This window comes from Primulina eburnea, chromosome 11 (genome assembly GCF_022965805.1).
Source record: "Primulina eburnea isolate SZY01 chromosome 11, ASM2296580v1, whole genome shotgun sequence".
Taxonomy (NCBI): Eukaryota; Viridiplantae; Streptophyta; class Magnoliopsida; order Lamiales; family Gesneriaceae; genus Primulina; species Primulina eburnea.
Window position 1 is genome coordinate 37,829,328 of NC_133111.1, and position 19,187 is coordinate 37,848,514.

The window sequence follows — 19,187 nt, forward strand, 5'->3', positions numbered from 1 at the left end:
AACTATGCTGTTGATGTGCCTATTCTTTCTGTTGTTATGGAATGGATCCTGTGATGTTGCAGGACTGTGGAAGATTTTGATGATTGGACCAATTGGCTAATGTACAAGGGTGGAGTTGGTGTCAAAGGCGACAACAGTTGGGAGTCTTGGTGGGATGAAGAACAGGTGTGTTGAAGGAATTTTAGTAGGGTGGAAAGGATAATTTATCTTCAAATTGTTAATGGCTTTATGTAATTTTTTGTTATTATATGTCGAGGTAGGATACCTTGTCGAGTAACTGTGAATTGACAGGTGTTGAGAAGTTTAAAGTTCGATGCTTGGATTGCGTTTTTTTTTTTTTTTGAAAAGAAACAATATTAATATTATAAATCGATTGTTTACATCGGCGGATAAGAAATCCGCCAAATATTACAAACACCATATGACAGAGTCAAAAGATTATATCACTACCAAACATAATTCCAGTCCCTAACTAAGTCTTGGATTGCGTTTTTCAATTTCATTTCTGCTTTAATAATTGTTATAGTATGTTGATTTATCGAAAACGAGAATTTTCACTCTGCTACATACTATGCAAAAACCGAGTATGGTTTTTCGTTGTATTGGAAATTTCCAATTTGTAGTTTTGTTACTAATTTTTAACTTAAAAAACTCTGCCCATTCTCATTTTTTACTGCTACTTCTCTGAGACACTTGTTTCTTTCCGCAGATTCATATTCAGACTCTGAGAGGCAGGATACTTGAAACAGTTTTGAGCTTGAGATTTGTAATATTTCAGTATGGCATTGTTTACAAACTCCATCTTACTGGAAAGGATACGTCACTGGCGGTATACTTTTTCTCTATCTTACGGGCTCTGAGTGTATGTTTGGTGTCAATGCATTGTATCTAGTAATTCTTATACGAACTCCTAAGCTATGAACACAAAACAAAAGGCTGCAAAAACACCTACAAATATCGATTACCCTACCGTTTTGGTGAAAGTTTTTTCAAAAAAAGGGGACAATATGCAAAGTAAATATTTCTTTGTTCTTGATAGTTATATAGTTAATCAATGGATAGGAACATACTCTGTATCGAAAATTGTGCCTCTTAATCATTTCTATCACTTAAAGCCTAGGTGTTATGAAAAATATAATTTATGTGCTATTTGGTGTCGCATTTTATTTTTCCAAAGGCCTTCTTGTTCTTTAACTTATGCAGGAAGTGCCCCAAAGAGTTGCCATCGTTTAGTGTATTGATTTTTGAGTGACAATTGACATCTATCTGGACATGGATCAAATTCAATGAATATTGCTGGTGTACTTCGATTTTGGCATGTCATCTCTCTTAAACTCTAATTGTTAATCATTTAATCAGTTCCATTATTTGTCATTAGATCTACGGCTTCTCTTGGGTTGTACTTGCTGGTATAGTTATGATCTTTAAGGTTTGGCTTTGTCCTTTTGCTTACCGTTACATGATTTTTAAACTATAATACTTTCACTCAAGTCAGAACAATTTCTTAATCTTCCTTTTTTCAGATATTCACATTTAGTCCTAAAAGGTCCACCAATTTCCAGTTAATGCTTCGGTTTATGCAAGGAGTTACGGCTCTGGGACTCATAATAGCCCTTTGCCTTGTCGTTCTGTTCACGGACCTATCTGTTCCTGATTTGTTTGCTAGCATCCTAGCGTTTATTCCAACAGGATGGCTCATTCTTTGTGTAAGTTATTATCATTAGATCCTGCTAGCGTTTGTTTTCTTCAGGAATTGAATGAGAACACATTTTTCCTTGTATGTTGTATGCATAACAATCACAAAAAGCGTATCAAGGAATCTTGTGATTACAATGAATTCTGCATATCAAACGTGTGGTTTTCTGACTCTTTATCACTTGTCAAAATAGGCACCATGTGTACTTGTAAATTTGAAAATGAAAATCCAATAAATGCAATGATAAGGGTTGTCTACGCGTAGCACTTACACGCTTCTAGGTCGTGCTTACCCATTGATTGATTTGTTTATGATGTATACCTTCTTTCAATGAAATTCCATCCATTCCAAGCATACTCCACCATTGACAATTAAGAAAGTTTTGTGCATGTTACATCAACTTGGTGCAAGTATTTCTGCTACTTCTATAAAAAGTCCAAGTGTTTTGCTAAAAGAGATACCCCCCAGGAAGAATGGTTTTCGTGTTCTGTTTCTTCTGTGCTGTATTTTAGTTCAGTTTCCTTGTGATTGTCCTCTAATTGCATTTCACAACAAATTTTATGCAGTTGGCCATCACATGGAAGAGAGTAGTGAAGAGTTTAGGCCTTTGGGATTTTGTGAAGGAATTCGCTCGAATGTACGATGCTGGAATGGGTATAATAATCTTTGCCCCTATCGCTGTACTCTCATGGTTCCCCTTTGTGTCAACATTTCAGTCTCGCCTTCTGTTCAACCAAGCGTTCAGTCGTGGTCTGGAGATCTCTCTTATTCTTGCTGGAAACAAAGCTAATGTGGAGGCCTCCTCTTTTTAACTTGAACACTGTCAATTTGATTTTTTCTTCCATATTTCGCTCTTCTCAGTTGAATGTTGTGGAAAGCCTTTATGGTTCAGTTATGTTGTTCGACATCAAATTTTGTTAGCACGTCATGTAAGTCAATTCATGTGAAATTTATTGGTGGTTGATTTTTTGGCCAAATAATATATTTAAATTTTCAGACATCGATTCTTGGAGAAAATTTTGCACGCCCTTCACCAAATTAACCCCTTTGACGTTGGATAATTTGGTGGATGGTCCCCCTTTTCCAAAATTGGCATGTTTTAAATATTTTTCTACCAGTTGAGAGTTTATGGGACTTCGTCAAACTTAAATATTGCCTCACACTTGAAACTATACGATATTTTTGGTGAAATGAGGTAATTCATAATTAAATAAAATCAGGATAAAAAGTAGAAAATTTGTGCTTGAATGGGATCAAATAAAATGGCACCCTGTCAAAATAATAGATAATTCATGAGTTAAACTGATTTTACACCCCTTCCAGACATATATCGTTCAACCCAAAAACTATGGCCTCCTCGATAAATCAGAACGCCTCCCGATTTATTGTTTGGATATTGGGAATATTTATTGAGGAATAGGGCTATGTTGGGGAAACGATGGTGGAGGTTTCCCGCAGAAGAAGGGATATGGAAGAAGATTATAGTGACTAACGAGTAATAAGATAATAGATAGGAAGCGGGTTTAGCAAGAAACGTGACGTTCAGATACCCATGAAAGTTTATTTCTAAATCTTACCCGACTTTTCATCAATGAGTGATAACAGTAGTTAGAGGAGGTACCAAGGTCAGGTTTTGAGAAGATATGTAGTGGGAGGGTTATTTTTTTCGGGATCTTTATTCGCCTTTATTTCGGCTTTCTTCACTTTATAATATGCCTATATCTCATTTTGTTTTATTTGATCATTCGTCCTCTTTCCCATGACGGGACTTGCATTTTTGGAGGGTTGTGAGGGATGAGGAGTTGTGTGAGTTGAGTGCGTTAAAAGGAGATTTAGATAGGACCAGTTTGATTGAAGGGGTAGATGATGTCGAGTGTGGGGTAAGGATCCGTCAGGTTTCCTTTCAGTCAAATCTTTCATCGAGTCTTTCTTCTCGAGTAATAGCTTTCTCGCTTTTCCATTTTACAATGTTATTTGGAAAGCTCCAGTTCCAACCAATATTCAAGTATTCTCGTGAACAACAGTTCTGAATAAGTTTCCAACTTTGGAGATGATGCAAAAGAGATGGCCCACGTATGCTCTGTACCCAAATTGGTGTGTATTGTGTCGGAATGATAGGGAGACACAGAATCATACGTCGATTCCTTGTACATTCACGAGTGGGTCGTGGGCGAGAGCTTTAGAAGAACTGAGATTGGTTTGGATAGTGTCAAAATCGGGCAAGATTTATTCTATACATATCTTGGACAATTTCTTGGCTAGAGTCAAAATTTTTCGGAAATTGGTCGTTCATGACGTATGTTGGTCTGAGCGGATAGAATAGAAGAACTTTTTATAACGTTGAAAATACGAAAGAAAGAGTTGAGAAAAGATCGGGATCAAAATATCTACTAGGATTGAATCTCATGAAGACTTTCAGAATGTCTCAATTTCATTTTTATTGAGAGATTTGGTTTTGTGTATTGTTGATAGGGCTAAGATATTGTCTAGTATTTTGTCGTGAGTGGATTACTAAAAAAAAATATTGTAACAAAACAGTTGCTCAGCAAGAAATTCAATCTATAAAATGGAGGAACGGAGAAGAGGCATGAAACTGGAAATTGCTTCAAACAAATGCCAATTTTCTGACCACACACTTCCCCAACAAATTCAATACCTGTCCTATAACCCTGAATGTATCACAAGCCATATTGTAGCATGGTTTTAGACAAATATTTGGCCAGTTGGGATCATGAAATATATAAACTTGTAAAATGCTTTAGAGTAGGAAAGTTCCACATTTACATAGAATGGGTGAAATTGAGTTTAACAAAGGCATTAGATGTTCTTAATAAATGTGCACTTCTTTTTACTTATTAATCTTAGACAACAGCAGCATCCAACTATAAATATGATTTTGGCAATAGGACACCAAGAAGGCTCCGAATTATTATTAAAGTGCAGCAATAAAACAATTTTTCACATTAATTTAGCCACAGCATCTTTAAGAGTTTCCCATATTGAATTGCGTTTTTAGGTGATTTAAAGTAAGAACACTTGCTATTTCGGTCCCAAATGGAAGGAATCATCACCATAAGTAAATGATTCAACAAATCAAATTTATGCTTAAATGCTGGGAATAAACTTGTAGGAGGACACCACAAGAAACAGGAGTGGACAGAGTGATGCAGAAAGGAGTCACAGCCAAAGTTTCGTACCTAACATTAAGATCACCACAGCAGATAAGTGGCTCATCAGACATTCTGAGCACAAATTCTAACATCCTCTCGTCCCATTTTCTCCTCCTCTGGAATGAGGATTCATCCTCTTTCCATCCATTGTTAGGAACATATGTGTTCAATAGACGGAATGATTCAAATTTAGTCAAAATAACTCGGCCATCTTGCTCATGTTTTGAACCTAAATAACAGAACAGATTCAGAAATCAACTTCTTACCTAGCACCAAATCCTAAAAGCAAGCAAATATATTTAACAGTCAAAATAAGTCAAATTAGGTGTTGGTCTAATGCCCCTCCTATATATCTTGTTTCTTACCTTTCAATAAAGTTGGCTTTACCTTAAAAGGAAGAAAGTATGCTACGTACAGTTGAGAAACATAACAATGTCACAGCGCTCTTCTGCCACATCAAACAATTCCAACCAGTAAATAGGCTGTCTTCTTATTGACTCTCTATGGTAGATACCCAACGAATTTAGCATTATGAAATGAATACCATCATCATGCGTTATTGTAAATTACAGGCACTTCTTTTTTACCTGTTTGATTTGTTCTCTGCACATTTAATTTCGGATGATCGTACTCAAGATAATTGTCCTTTTATTTTGACATTTACAGCCTTAATTAGACAATTAGCAAGGAATATGTCGACCAATAGCCCTTAGTTTAATTATTTACATCATAATGCAAATCATGTCTAAATCCGTTTGTTATAAGATCTATATTAAAGGAAGTACAAGCATAATAATCAGAACAGGTCCTTCATCAGAAAGAAGATTGTCACTGTAACTACAATTTGATCCAGAGTGAAAGAAATCATTTTTGGCTGAAAGCACTTTTTTACGAGCAATGCAGTTCCAGCATATTTTGAATCTGAAAATGACCACCATATGTTATAGTTCTTATATGGTGGATCGAGCAAGGCACACATAATGAATGACCTGCATCATCAATATTTAAAATCAATCCAAGAATTCAACTTCAATAGGACACATTGTATGCATCCTTTATTTTAAGAAAATGCCAGAGGAGGAAGCTTCACCAGATGGAATTAAGCACATCAAACTATAGCTGGGTATTAAGGTCAACGCATTCCTAAGAAACTTTACTTCAACACAGCAGTTGTAAGACAAAATATCACACTTCACTTGTATCCCAGTTTCCAAAGCACAAAATGATGACAGAAATTAACTATGCAGATGGATTCTGAGTTTGACTAACATAGAGTGCATGATTTTTTATGAAAAGAAGACAAATATCAATTCTGGCCATAGCACTAACACCACAGAAACAAATAGTTTGAACTGAAAGCAACTGAAACAATTCACACGACTGAGAACCAGTGTCTTGTGCAGTCCAGTATGTACTTAATCTGTATGTGGCTTCAGAAGATACAAGAAGTTACATCTAAGATGTTCATAAATTGCATGTAAACCCAAGTTGATTGCATTTAATGAACTGGGACTTTTGAGCCATTTATGGAAGAGTTATGACATGACAGAATTAAGAGTGACTACAGTCCATTCTCCATTAATATACAGACAAATGGAGGTAACCATCTGGGGTTTAGAACAATATTTGCCCTCTTATACAATGGAGGTCCCCATGCTTGGTGTCAACATTTACCTTCAGCCAAAGTTTTTTGCAAGCCAGCATTTCATTTATCTATCTGATTCTTCACCTTTTCAAGGATGATATGAGCATTTTCAGTCTTCAATTCCGTCCAGTTCCTGATATCGGGCCTTGTGGAAGGGGTTTCTTCTAATTCAACTCAGCTCGATGAGATTCTCAGGCAGTCTAAGAGAACTTGTTGAACTTGCAATGGATGACACAACAAGGAAAGGAAACCTTTCCTGTTCTGGAACATTTTGGCAATAAATGATTGTACTGACAACTTTGTCGTCCAATTGGCGACTCCCAGACTTCGTCCACGGACTCCGACACATCTTCAATATTATGTTATTTCTTTCCAACCAAATCGACCAAAATATGCAATGAGTTATCATATACCAGAATCCGGATAATCTTTTCGCTATGGGACACCCCGACTCCATAATCAATAGATCTTGTGTCCTCCTCGGAAATGCCCATTGAAAACCCAGCTCTTTTAAAACTTTCGTCCAAATACCACTCGAGAATGAGCAATGCAGAAGTAGATGATCTTGATTCTCCTCTTGCTTTCGACATAAAAAACACCATTGCAGGCATAAAACACAGTCCGATTGTTAATGCCCCAAGATACTTAATCGGCCACCTTTCTTTTTTGCACCCGATTGTTAATGCCATTTCATCGACTTCTTCTTCCGAACAATTCAATCCCAATACAACACTTTTTTCCAGATTATTTTCAACCCTGAATTGGTACCAAACAATTTGACTATATCCACTATCGCCAACACATGCCTTTGTGATATTGCGAAGAACAAAGTATCATCCGCTAATTGAATATGCGAAATTTCAATTTTTTCTTTCCCTACTTCAAGCCCTCTTACCTCATTCACTGTCCTGGCCTTGTCCACCATCCTCCCCAACCCATCGACAACGAGGTTAAAAAGGAACGGGATAATGGATCCCCTTGTCTTAATCCTCTATCCTCTCTGATTTTCCCACACGGCCTTCCAATAATAAAGATTTAAAAAGATACATTAGAAACACAGCCCCTAATCCACCTCCTCCATCTATCACCGAATCCTTTATTTCGTAAAACAAAGTCTAGAAATCTCCAATCGATGTCATCGTATACCTTTTCGAAGTCAACTTTGAGCACCCATCCTTTCATTTTCTTACACCAATATTCTTCCACAATTTCATTCGCGATAAAGCAACAGTCCAAAATCTGTCTTTCTTTAATAAAAGCACACTGATTCTCCGTGTATTACTCAAGACTTTCTTCAATCAATTTGTCAAGACCTTAGCCAATATCTTATACAAACTCGTTATCAAACTGATTGGTCTGAAGTCATCGATCTTACTTGCATCATTTTTCTTTGGAATGAGACAAATGTATGCTTCGTTTGTGATTCCATTAACAATCCCATCTTAAAGAAATTCAGCAAATACCTTTATTAGATCCACTTTCACTATATCCCAATTTTTTTGAAAGAAAGCCAATGTGAAACCGACCGCCCCGGAGCTTTGAACCATAGCTGTCAAACACCGCCTTTTAATCTCTTTCTCCGCGCATGGTTTCTCCAACTCCTCTGCATCAATACTCTGTAAAGGACTCCAATCCAAACCATTAAGACCCCCCCTCACCCCATCAAAAAGCCCCCCCTTCCCCGTCCGATTTCCTATACAGATTTCTGTAGAAATCAATAATTTTCTCTTAAATCTGTCTCTCCTCGGTAACCACAGATCCATCCTCCAACTCTACTTTGTCTATCAATGCTCTGTTCTTTCTGTTGTTGGCAATATAGCATAGTTGATAAGTGCATTTTGTGCACTTAAATTATCCTTACAATTCATATAGATTGTTAGTTTTCTTGGGCAGAATTATGCGTTTTTGTTATTTTTGGTGTGATTGCAGGAATTTGGGTACGACTACGACATAGGCGTGAAAATGAACTAAAATGGAGCCTAGGAGAAGAAATGTGAGCCAAGCAACGACTATGGCAGTAAGACCCGCGCATATGCGCCACTCAAGGCGCGCACATGCACGGAGCCTTCTGCCTATGCGCGACACAGGCAGAAGGCTCCGCGCATGTGCGCGGAAGAAGAAAGCCAACACCAGAAGCACCCGCGCATATGCGCGCAGCGCGATATTCAGAAATAAATAGGTTTCGTCGTGGGCATGAAAAGAGGAGTTCTAAAATAATTCACACACAACCCTGATTTGTTTATATTTGATTCGGAGATCGAAAGAACTACGAGAAGACTAAGAAAAGCGAGAAGGGAAGAAATCCAAACAATGGCTGAAAACAGAGAGGACGCGAGATATAACCCGCCAGACGCCATGCCTATCAGAGACCACTTCAGACCCGTGATCAGCACACATTATTCTGGCATTGCTCGAGGGACCATAAACGCCAACAATTTCGAGTTGAAGCCTGCACTGATAAATATGGTTCAACAGAACCAATTTGCAGGCACTACCACTGCTGATCCTCATGTTCATTTAAGAACATTCCTGGAGATCACGGATACGGTAAAGATTAATAATGTTTCTGATTATATTATTAGATTGCGCTTGTTTCCACACTAGAGTATAGATCACAACAAATCCTGTTTGTAATCATTAAAACGTAAAAGTAAAGAACTGAATTAGAAACGTGTTGAAGAAAGATGAAATTGCGTCTCCGTGTCCGGATTCAGCGTCTTCTATCTTTGCTCTTCTCGTTCCGTCCTCCGTGTGCTCTGACTTTTACGCCTTTTTGCTCTATGATATCTCGGCTGTGTGAATTATTTTAGAACTCCCCTTTTCATGCCCACGACGAAACCTATTTATTTCTGAATATCGTGCCGCGCGCATATGCGCGCCCAAGACTCGCGCATATGCGCGGGTGCTTCTGATGTTGGTTTTCTTCTTCCGCGCACATGTGCGCGGAGCCTTCTGCCTGTGTCGTGCATGTGCGCGCCTTGAGTGGCGCATATGCGCGGGTCTTACTGCCATAGTCGCTTGCTTGGCTCACATTTCTTCTCCTAGGCGTCATTTTAGTTCATTTTCACGCCCATGTCGTAGTCGTACCCAAATTCCTGCAATCACACCAAAAATAACAAAAACGCATAATTCTGCCCAAGAAAACTAACAATCTATATGAATTGTAAGGATAATTTAAGTGTACAAAATGCACTTACACAAATCAACAGGACTTATAGGGTAACATTTGGCTAAACAAAGTGGTAATATGAAAGCAATAATTAACCAAACAAAGTCCAATATCATGAGATGCGCACATGTACACAATCGAAATCTACGTCTATCGACGGCATTTTTCAAGTGTCCATATGCTTAACTTTGGCAACTCTTCTCCACTAGTATATTGGGTACGTGTAACTCGGTTAATAGGTCTTTTAAGCTTATAACGTTAGGCTATGGCTAATGGCTACAAATGAAGATAGGGAATCAAAAGTGAGAGAAACAAACCAGTTTATTTTTCAACACGCTTCTCCTTCTTCCTCTTGTTTCACATCAACTTGCTTTGCCACAACATATTCGTCATTTTGTCCTCTTTTTCTCATCAACACGTCATACTCTTTTATTTGTCATTCAACTTTTTCCTTTTCTCTTTTCTCAACATTTTTTTTTTCCGATGATATTCTTATACGCGCACAAGGGAGAAGAACTTTTTTAGTGATACACAGGTTCGTTTTCTCTCAGTTTTCGGTAGGTACTAGTGTATATGCTCAAAAGTTGGTAGTTGATGTAGGAGTTTATAATTGATACGAATGGGGGCTTTTGTGTGCCTTGGCACACTCCATCCGATTTTCATTAAGCTCAAACATGGGACACTAGGGTATAATATGATGTTATGGGGAGGCTTGAAAGGCTCAAACGTTCCAAAAATCGCCTAAATCATCCCTAAGTTACACAATACCCGTATCTCGCCTCGAAGAGTGCCAAACCAAGTTCTAGACTACTTTCAATTTACCAATCAACAAACACAGATAGATCGTGTTGTCGGGCATTCAAACAGAAACAATTACACATCTCATTCTCATTTAGGCTCAAAGGGCTGACAATTGACACATTATTCAAGGAAAAACAGGCCCAACAGAAATCAAAGACTTTAATGAATCATTTTTGTGTTAGTGAACATGTATATCAACAACAAGTAATCAACATCCAGGTTTTGGAGTCTATCCATACATTCCAATTCACAAATTACATGAAACCTCTCTTGACATCGGATGTATCCACAATCATAGCAATCGTGAATTAATGTGTAAACGGTTAAGTAAAGATAGCATGCATTCGGATTCGTAATCATGGGACAACATGTGTTTCGGGTCAACTCTCATCATTGTTTGGTTATCACCTTAATTGCACAACTCTAAAAAAAAGAATTTAACGACTAAATTAAAAATATTTTTTTTAAAATAAACATCAAAAGTAAAACACTAAAACATCAAAATTTAATCATCAAAACAAATCAAATCAAATCAACTCACCCCCCCAAACTTAAAAAATGCATAGTCCTCAATGTATAAACCAGAAAGAACGGGACAATCATACCTCCCACGACGAGCGTCAGTGCTCGCCGTCATCATCATCAACATCTTCGTCCATGTGCCGGGGTGGGGCCTGTGGGGGAGGTCCTGAATACTGTGGTGGCCATACCGGTGGCTAGGGAAACATGGGATCCTCTGGACCTATAGGTGGGAACCGCTGAGCAAGCACGGAGGTGAAGTCTATCATGTATCCCATGAAGTGGTCGGTGCGGTACTGAAGCGAATCCAGCACCTGGCGGCTAGCGCTGCTCGACGAGTAACCGCCTCTGATCGTGCATCTCATTTTCTAGTCTCCTAAATCTGTCTCCCCTGCGCTCTCTGGGTGCTGCAGGTGGTGGTGGAAGCTGTTCCTGTAGGAGTTCCTCTTCGTCCGGGAACTCATGGGAACATAAGATGCGGCTCCAAAGAAAGCAACAATGGGGGCCTTCGGCTTGAGCACTGGTTCATCAGGGGCCCATGAGACGCCGGCCTGGCGGCATAGCTCGATAACAGTGTGGGGACAAGGAAGAGCAACCGTGGCTAACCCTGCGCCCATAAATGATTCGCCCCACGTCAACTGATTATCCAATCAGGATGGCATAGACCAATGCGGCTTTGTCTTTGGTGATATCGTAGTAGTAAAAGAATGGGAGAATTCGGGCCAGTACAAAAGATGTCCAAGCACTTGCGTTAGGGCCCACGTCGCCTTTTTTTTAAAGAAGTAGGCTCGCTCGAGCTCATTTTCCAGACAGCGCCGGCTTGACATATGGTCCGGATGACCTCTGTGTAATCAACTCCTGCTTCGAGGAATTCACTGTATTCGTCCTGGTCGAAGCTGGGCATCTGATATAGCATGTTGATTGTTCGAGAGTCGAACGACACCAATTTACCTCGGACCAATACTTTGGACTTGTCATGCCGAATTCGGAGGTTGACGTAGAATTCTCGCACAACCGAGATAACGGCGTCCGACGGTTGTTGAGCGAATTCAACCAATCCTCTACGTTCCAGTTCTTCTATGATCACACCACGTGGAATGGACAAATTGAACCCCTGTTCTGGTATGATGGGCCGTGTCATAGAACTATCATATATTTGTTGGGCCTTCTCGTTCCAAAATCTGTGAGAATCGAAGATTGAAGAGGACGAGGCACCCTTTTCCGACTTTTTTTTCGGCGCCAAATCAATTAATGTATCAAAACTCACACCAACAACTAAATTTAACAACTGAAGAGCCAAAAATCCGGTAATCACACCCCAATGTACATAGCAATTATAATCTCACTATACCACTTAATCCGGTTAGCAATACGATATACGCCCCAATCACAAACTATTATATAACAAATCGAAGCACCCACTTCACAATATCACAAGTCCCTCAACTAGATCGACACTAATTTCAACTATTCTCAAGATTTGAGAAAAATTTCTGAATAAAACCCTTGATTTCACAAGAAAGTTACCAGAAATCGGAGTGTGGTTGGAGTTCACAGCTGCGACGGCGGCGGCGGCTTTTCGGCGAAGGTAGGTGGGGAGAGTTTTTTTTAAAGGGGAGGCTGCTGGTGTTATTTCTGAAGAATGTTTCGCGAGATCCTCTTTTTTTAAAAAAAATCTGGTCGCGCATATGTGGCGCATATGCGCCGAAGTTACTGCCTTTCGAGTGTATCGCCTAGTCTTTGCGCGCATATGCGCGCCCGGAGTGGCGCATATGCGCCGACGACTCTGTCAGTTTCGCGCGTGTGCGCGCCTTCAGTGGCGCATGTGCGTCGTGCCCTCTGCCAATATCGCGCATGTGCGCGCCCTAAGTGGCGCATGTACGCCGAGCCTTCTGCCTGTGGTGCGCATGTGCGCGAAAATATTTCGCGCATGTGCGCGCCACACTGTCCATAAGCTTCTCGAATTATTTTTTTATTTTTATTTTTTAAATTACCTGCAAAAATAAAACGATTCAAATTAATACTTGAATAGAGAAAATTAAAAGTAATAACTAAGAAATTGAAATAAATTAATAAAAGCAAAACGAATTTTGGCTCTTCAATTGTTGAATTTAGTTGTTGTTGGTGTGAGTTTTGATACATTAATTGATATGGCGCCGAAAAAGAAGTCGAAAAAGGGTGCCTCGTCCTCTTCAAGCTTCGATTCTCACAGATTTTGGAACGAGGAGGCCCAGCAAATATATGATAGTTCTATCACACGGCCCATCATACCAGAACGGGGGTTCAATTTGTCCATTCCACGTGGTGTGATCATAGAGGAACTGGAACGTAGAGGATGGGTTGAATACGCTCAACACCCGTCGGACGCCGTTATCTCGGTTGTGCGAGAATTCTACGCCAACCTCCAAATTCGGCATGACGAGTCCAAAGTATTGGTCCAAGTTAAATTGGTGTCGTTCGACTCTCGAACGATCAATATGCTATATCAGATGCCCAGCTTCAACCAGGACGAATACAGTGAATTCCTCGAAGCGGGAGTTGATTACACAGAGGTCATCCGGACCATATGTCAAGCCGGCGCTGTCTAGAAAATGAGCTCGAGCGGGCCTACTTCTTTAAAAAAAAGCGACCTGGGCCCTAACGCAAGTGCTTAGACATATTTTGTACTGGCCCGAATTCTCCCATCCTCTCACTACTACGATGTCACCAAAGACAAAACAGCATTGGTCTATGCCATCTTGATGGGAAAATCAGTTGACGTGGGGCGAATCATTTATGGCTCGATTATGAGAGCAGGCGCAGGGTTAGCCACGGTTGCTCTTCCTTGTCCCCACACTGTTACCGAGCTATGCCACCAGGCCGGCGTCTCATGGGCCCCTGATGAACCAGTGCTCAAGCCGAAGGCCCCCATTGTTGCTTTCTTTGGAGCCGCATCTTATGTTCCCATGAGTTCCCGGACGAAGAGGAACTCCTACAGGCACAGCTTCCACCACCACCTGCAGCACCCAGAGAGCGCAGGAGAGACAGATTTAGGAGACTAGAAAATGAGATGCAGGATCAGAGGCGGTTACTCGTCGAGCAGCGCCAGGTGCTGGATTCGCTTCAGTACCGCACTGACCACTTCATGGGATACATGATGGACTTCACCTCCGTGCTTGCTCAGCGGTTCCCACCTATAGGTCCAGAGGATCCCATGTTTCCCCAGCCACAGGTATGGCCATCACAGTATCCAGGACCTCCCCCACATGCCCCACCCCAGCACATGGACGAAGATGTTGATGATGATGACGGCGAGCACTGACGCTCGTCGTGGGAGGTATGATTGTCCCGTTCTTTCTGGTTTATACATTGAGGACAATGCATTTTTTTAAGTTTGGGGGGTGAGTTGATTTGATTTGATTTGTTTTGATGATTAAATTTTGATGTTTTAGTGTTTTACTTTTGATGTTTATTTAAAAAAAATATTTTTAATTTAGTCGTTAAATTCTTTTTTAGAGTTGTGCAATTAAGGTGATAACCAAACAATGATGAGAGTTGACCCGAAACACATGTTGCCCATGATTACGAATCCGAATGCATGCTATCTTTACTTAACCGTTTACACATTAATTCACGATTGCTATGATTGTGGATACATCCGATGTCAAGAGAGGTTTCACGTAATTTGTGAATTGGAATGTATGGATAGACTCCAAAACATGGATGTTGATTACTTGTTGTTGAGTTACATGTTCACTAACACAAAAATGATTAAGTAAAGTCTTTGATTTCTGTTGGGCTTGTTTTTCCTTGAATAATTTGTCAATTGTCAGCCCTTTGAGACTAAATGAGAATGAGATGTGTAATTGTTTCTGTTTGAATGCCCGACAACACGATCTATCTGTGTTTGTTGATTGATAAATTGAAAGTAGTCTAGAACTTGGTTTGGCACTCTTCGAGGCGAGATACGGGTATTGTGTAACTTAGGGATGATTTAGGCGATTTTTGGAACGTTTGAGCCTTTCAAGCCTACCCATAACATCATATTATACCCTAGTGTCCCATGTTTGAGCTTAATGAAAATCGGATGGGGTGTGCCAAGACACACAAAATCCCTCATTCGTATCAATTCTGAACTCCTACATCAACTACCAACTTTTGAGCATATACACTAGTACCTACCGAAAACTGAGAGAAAACGAACCTGTGTATCACTACAAAAGTTCTTCTCCGTTGTGCGCGTATAAAAATATCATCGGGAAAAAAAAAAGATGTTGAGAAAAGGGAGAAGGAAAAAGTTGAACGACAAATAAAAGTGTATGACATATTGATGTGAAAAAGAGGACAAAATGACGAATATGTTGTGGCAAAGCAAGTTGATGTGAAACAAGAGGAAGAAGGAGAAGCGTGTTGAAAAATAAACTGGTTTGTTTCTCTCACTTTTGATTCTCTATCTTCATTTGTAGCCATTAGCCATAGACTAACGTTATAAGCTTAAAAGACCTATTAACCGGGTTACACATACCCAATATACTAGTGGAGAAGAGTTGCCAAAGTTAAGCCTATGGACACTTGAAAAATGCCGTCGATAGACATAGATTTCGATTGTGTACATGTGTGCATCTCATGATATTGGACTTTGTTTGGTTAATTATTGTTTTCATATTACCACTTTGTTTAGCCAAATGTTACCCAATAAGTCCTGTTGATTTGTGAAGGTAAATGTGTCTCAATGATTTTGCTAATTACATGTGTGTCGAGGAGTCCAAAATTTTATGAGATGAAAAGTTATGAACTTATCTTGGCATTTGGAGTGGGTAAACGAGAATAGCAGAACACACACGCACGTGAACTGTGAGTAATGTGGCATGTGTTTGATATGATGGGGACTGTAATATCTGAGGCTAGTGGTTATCCTTTCATTCCACAAATTTTGTTCGTTCAGTTATTTTCTTTAGGATGTGTTGAGTCTAGTTTAGTTAGTGTTTTATTTTATTTTTCTCGGGACTAGCAAAACTTTAAGTTTGGGGGAGTTTGATAAGTGCATTTTGTGCACTTAAATTATCCTTACAATTCATATAGATTGTTAGTTTTCTTGGTCAGAATTATGCGTTTTTGTTATTTTTGGTGTGATTGCAGGAATTTGGGTACGACTACGACATGGGCGTGAAAATGAACTAAAATGGCGCCTAGGAGAAGAAATGTGAGCCAAGCAAGCGACTATGGCAGTAAAACCCGCGCATATGCGCCACTCAAGGCGCGCACATGCGCGACACAGGCAGAAGGCTCCGCGCATGGCGCGCATGTGCGCGGAAGAAGAAAGCCAACACCAGAAGCACACGCGCATATGCGCGAGTCTTGGGCGCGCATATGCGCGCGGCGCGATATTAAGAAATAAATAGGCTTCGTCGTGGGCATGAAAAGGGGAGTTCTAAAATAATTCACACAGCCGAGATATCATAGTGCAAAAAGACGAAAAAGTTAGAGCACACGGAGGACGGAACGAGAGGAGCGAAGATAGAAGACGCTGAATCCGGACACGGAGACGCAATTTCATCTTTCTTCAACACGTTTCTAATTCGGTTCTTTACTTTTACGTTTTAATGATTACAAACAGGTTTTGTTGTGATCTATACTCGAGTATGAACTAATTTTATTTTCTAGAGATTGACGTAGTCGTGGTCGAACCTATGTTATTGACATTTGAATTTTCATTGAATTAATTTATCGTATTTATTTGTGATTTCTAGTCTTTTATGCTTTTGGATTATTGGCCATAATTCGACTGATCTAATAATTGAGATCTAACACTCGAGAGAGGTGATCGAAATTAGGACAGGGGAAATCGCATCGTCAGATGTTTATAACGAGCAAAAGACGTATAACTTTGGCGAATCCATAAGAGAACTTTGGTTGCATTTATTACATGTTACATGATTTTGAATAGACATATTAAAATCGGTAATAGGTTATACAGTTCTATTATCACTTAAAAAAGGGAATAGAAAATATTTGGAGTTCTTGGCTAATAAATATGGTGTAAAGTAATAATATGTTAGACGAATTTAATTTAGCATAGGGGAGACTCAACGAAATCATATCTCTAGATTGCTTTACTCATTGAATTTCTACTGCGTGTCAGAATTACAGGAATTGTTATTTTCTTTGAATTGATTATAAACCAACCATTTGATTTTCTAAATAAAGTTGAGCTATGTCAATTATGGTACTTAATATTCAATTTTAAATAATTACTCTTCGTGGGATCGATATATGTACTCAAACCAGTACTAAAACTTGACACCGTATAATTGCGGTAGTGAAAACACGCAACAATAGTGCCGTTAGCTTTTGGCACATTCATACGTCTACTAAGTTCAATTATCCTTGTTATTACTGTTTTACCACAATCCACAGTACCAATCTGCTCAATTTTCCACATTCATTATGGATAGTCATCAGGTGAATCAAATTGTGGCCAATTCAAAGTTGACATGTCATACATGGTTCTCGAATGGAACAACTGTTGGTTTATAATCCCTAGGAAGACCCTTCATGGTTACCTTGTCGACTTCTACTAGACCCTAATCAACATTTTGATCTTGAGGACAATGTCCCTTCTTTAAGTGAGCTAGTAGTTCATACAATTCGGGAGGCTACAACTGGTAACACCCTAAGTAATTCGTGACAGATTCTTGATCGCACCAGCAGAGAGGTGCACACATTTAAGTATTTCGTGATCACTACCTGACTAATTCATTCCCTGATTAATAGTATTGTATTTTCATTTCCATATGGAAATATGATAGTGTCCTGGCGCCATTATTTCTGGCTCTCTTCCTGATCCTTCCCCAGAAAATTATTCAGGGAATTAGGGTAACTCAAATGCCAATGTCTAGCTAACACTTTTTACCATTAACAAAAAGGAATAGAAAATTTTAAACTAAATATTCTCATACTGTTGCAACAGATCACGAGTACACAGCACACCTCCGCATATCCTTAAAAAAAATCACATTTTCCAAAAACAAAGAAATGTCAAACCTACACCTCAAACAGAAAACGAGATAAAAACAATCGCTCCAAAAGGCCCGAGCATTATAAATAAAAACGTCGACACATCAATCACCTGTATTGTTATTACGTCCGGGCCAACATTCAGCAAAAACTTGGATAAATCAGAAAAGTTCTTGATTCTGAGAAGAAGGCTATTTGCATTCAATGTCAAGATTTTCAAAGGGACCTTCGCTGTACTACATTTATTCTCCTCATCTACATGAGACGCAGATATCTCTTCACAATCTTTCACAGATGAGAGAGTAGGTTTCTTAAAGGAGGCATCTTTCTGCACTGGCTGGAAAAATCTTTTCATTTTCGGCCCGCAAGCCAGCCGCTGCTGGCGATTCCAGCTCGATTTTGGTCCAGATTGAGGCCACCCGCTGCTGTTTTATTTTTCAATCTCAGGTAAATCGAATTCATCAAATTAAGTTAGCTCAAAAAAATTTTACCCAGTTGAACTTAAAATACTAATTTCTTTTATCCAGCTAAACTTAACTTGTTAATTTACAATATATTATATCACGTTGTTACGTTATTATTAAGAAAATGACAAAAACTTATGTGAGACGGTCTCGTATCGTATTTGTGAGATGTGTCTCTTATTTGGGTCATTCATGAAAAAGTATTACTTTTTATGTTAAGAGTATTACTTTTTATTGTGAATATCGGTAGAGTTGACCTATCTCAAAAATTAAAATCCGTGAGACGGTCTCACATGAGACCCACTCAGAGAAAATTATACATAAAAAATTCTTATTTTAACTCGTCCAAAATAACTAATATATTTAATAAATACGAGTATATTAGTTAAAAAAATAATATTAAATATAGATCTGGATTATATATTTGAGATATATGAAAATCAAAATGTAATCGTTCAAGTTATGATGGATGGAGTATATAAATATTTTGATTTGTCAATTGTTATGTTGCTATCTTATAATTTCTAAATTTGTTTTTGATTTATGATGATACTTGCATATATTAATGGACAGCAATTGATTAACTGGTAAGGATGGCAAAAAAAAATGCATTTAAATAATTAGCGATTTATGATTTTCCATAACTTGCCCAATTTGCACGACTTTGTGTCCAAACATTAATTAAAGGGAAAAAATTGTTGGGCTCAATCTGATTAAAAAAAAAAAT

At 38.9% G+C, this 19,187-nt stretch overlaps 1 protein-coding gene and 1 long non-coding RNA gene across 2 annotated transcripts in view; one reads left to right on the top strand and one right to left on the bottom strand.

The window, feature by feature from the left end:
• Positions 1-2,692, top strand: part of LOC140805786 (callose synthase 10-like) — a 60,689-nt gene extending 57,997 nt beyond the window's left edge. The window contains exons 47-51 of the mRNA XM_073162090.1: positions 63-165; positions 710-829; positions 1,379-1,429; positions 1,524-1,706; positions 2,263-2,692. Coding sequence (XP_073018191.1) covers positions 63-165; positions 710-829; positions 1,379-1,429; positions 1,524-1,706; positions 2,263-2,508 — 703 coding nt within the window. The 3' untranslated portion in view covers positions 2,509-2,692. The remainder of the gene's footprint in view (positions 1-62; positions 166-709; positions 830-1,378; positions 1,430-1,523; positions 1,707-2,262) is intronic.
• A 1,909-nt stretch (positions 2,693-4,601) lies between these two features.
• Positions 4,602-18,572, bottom strand: LOC140805790 (uncharacterized). The gene is made up of 2 exons (XR_012112341.1): positions 18,109-18,572; positions 4,602-5,095 (listed from the first exon to the last, which is right to left on the bottom strand). It is a non-coding gene; the product is annotated as an uncharacterized lncRNA (long non-coding RNA).
• Positions 18,573-19,187: the final 615 nt, after the last annotated feature.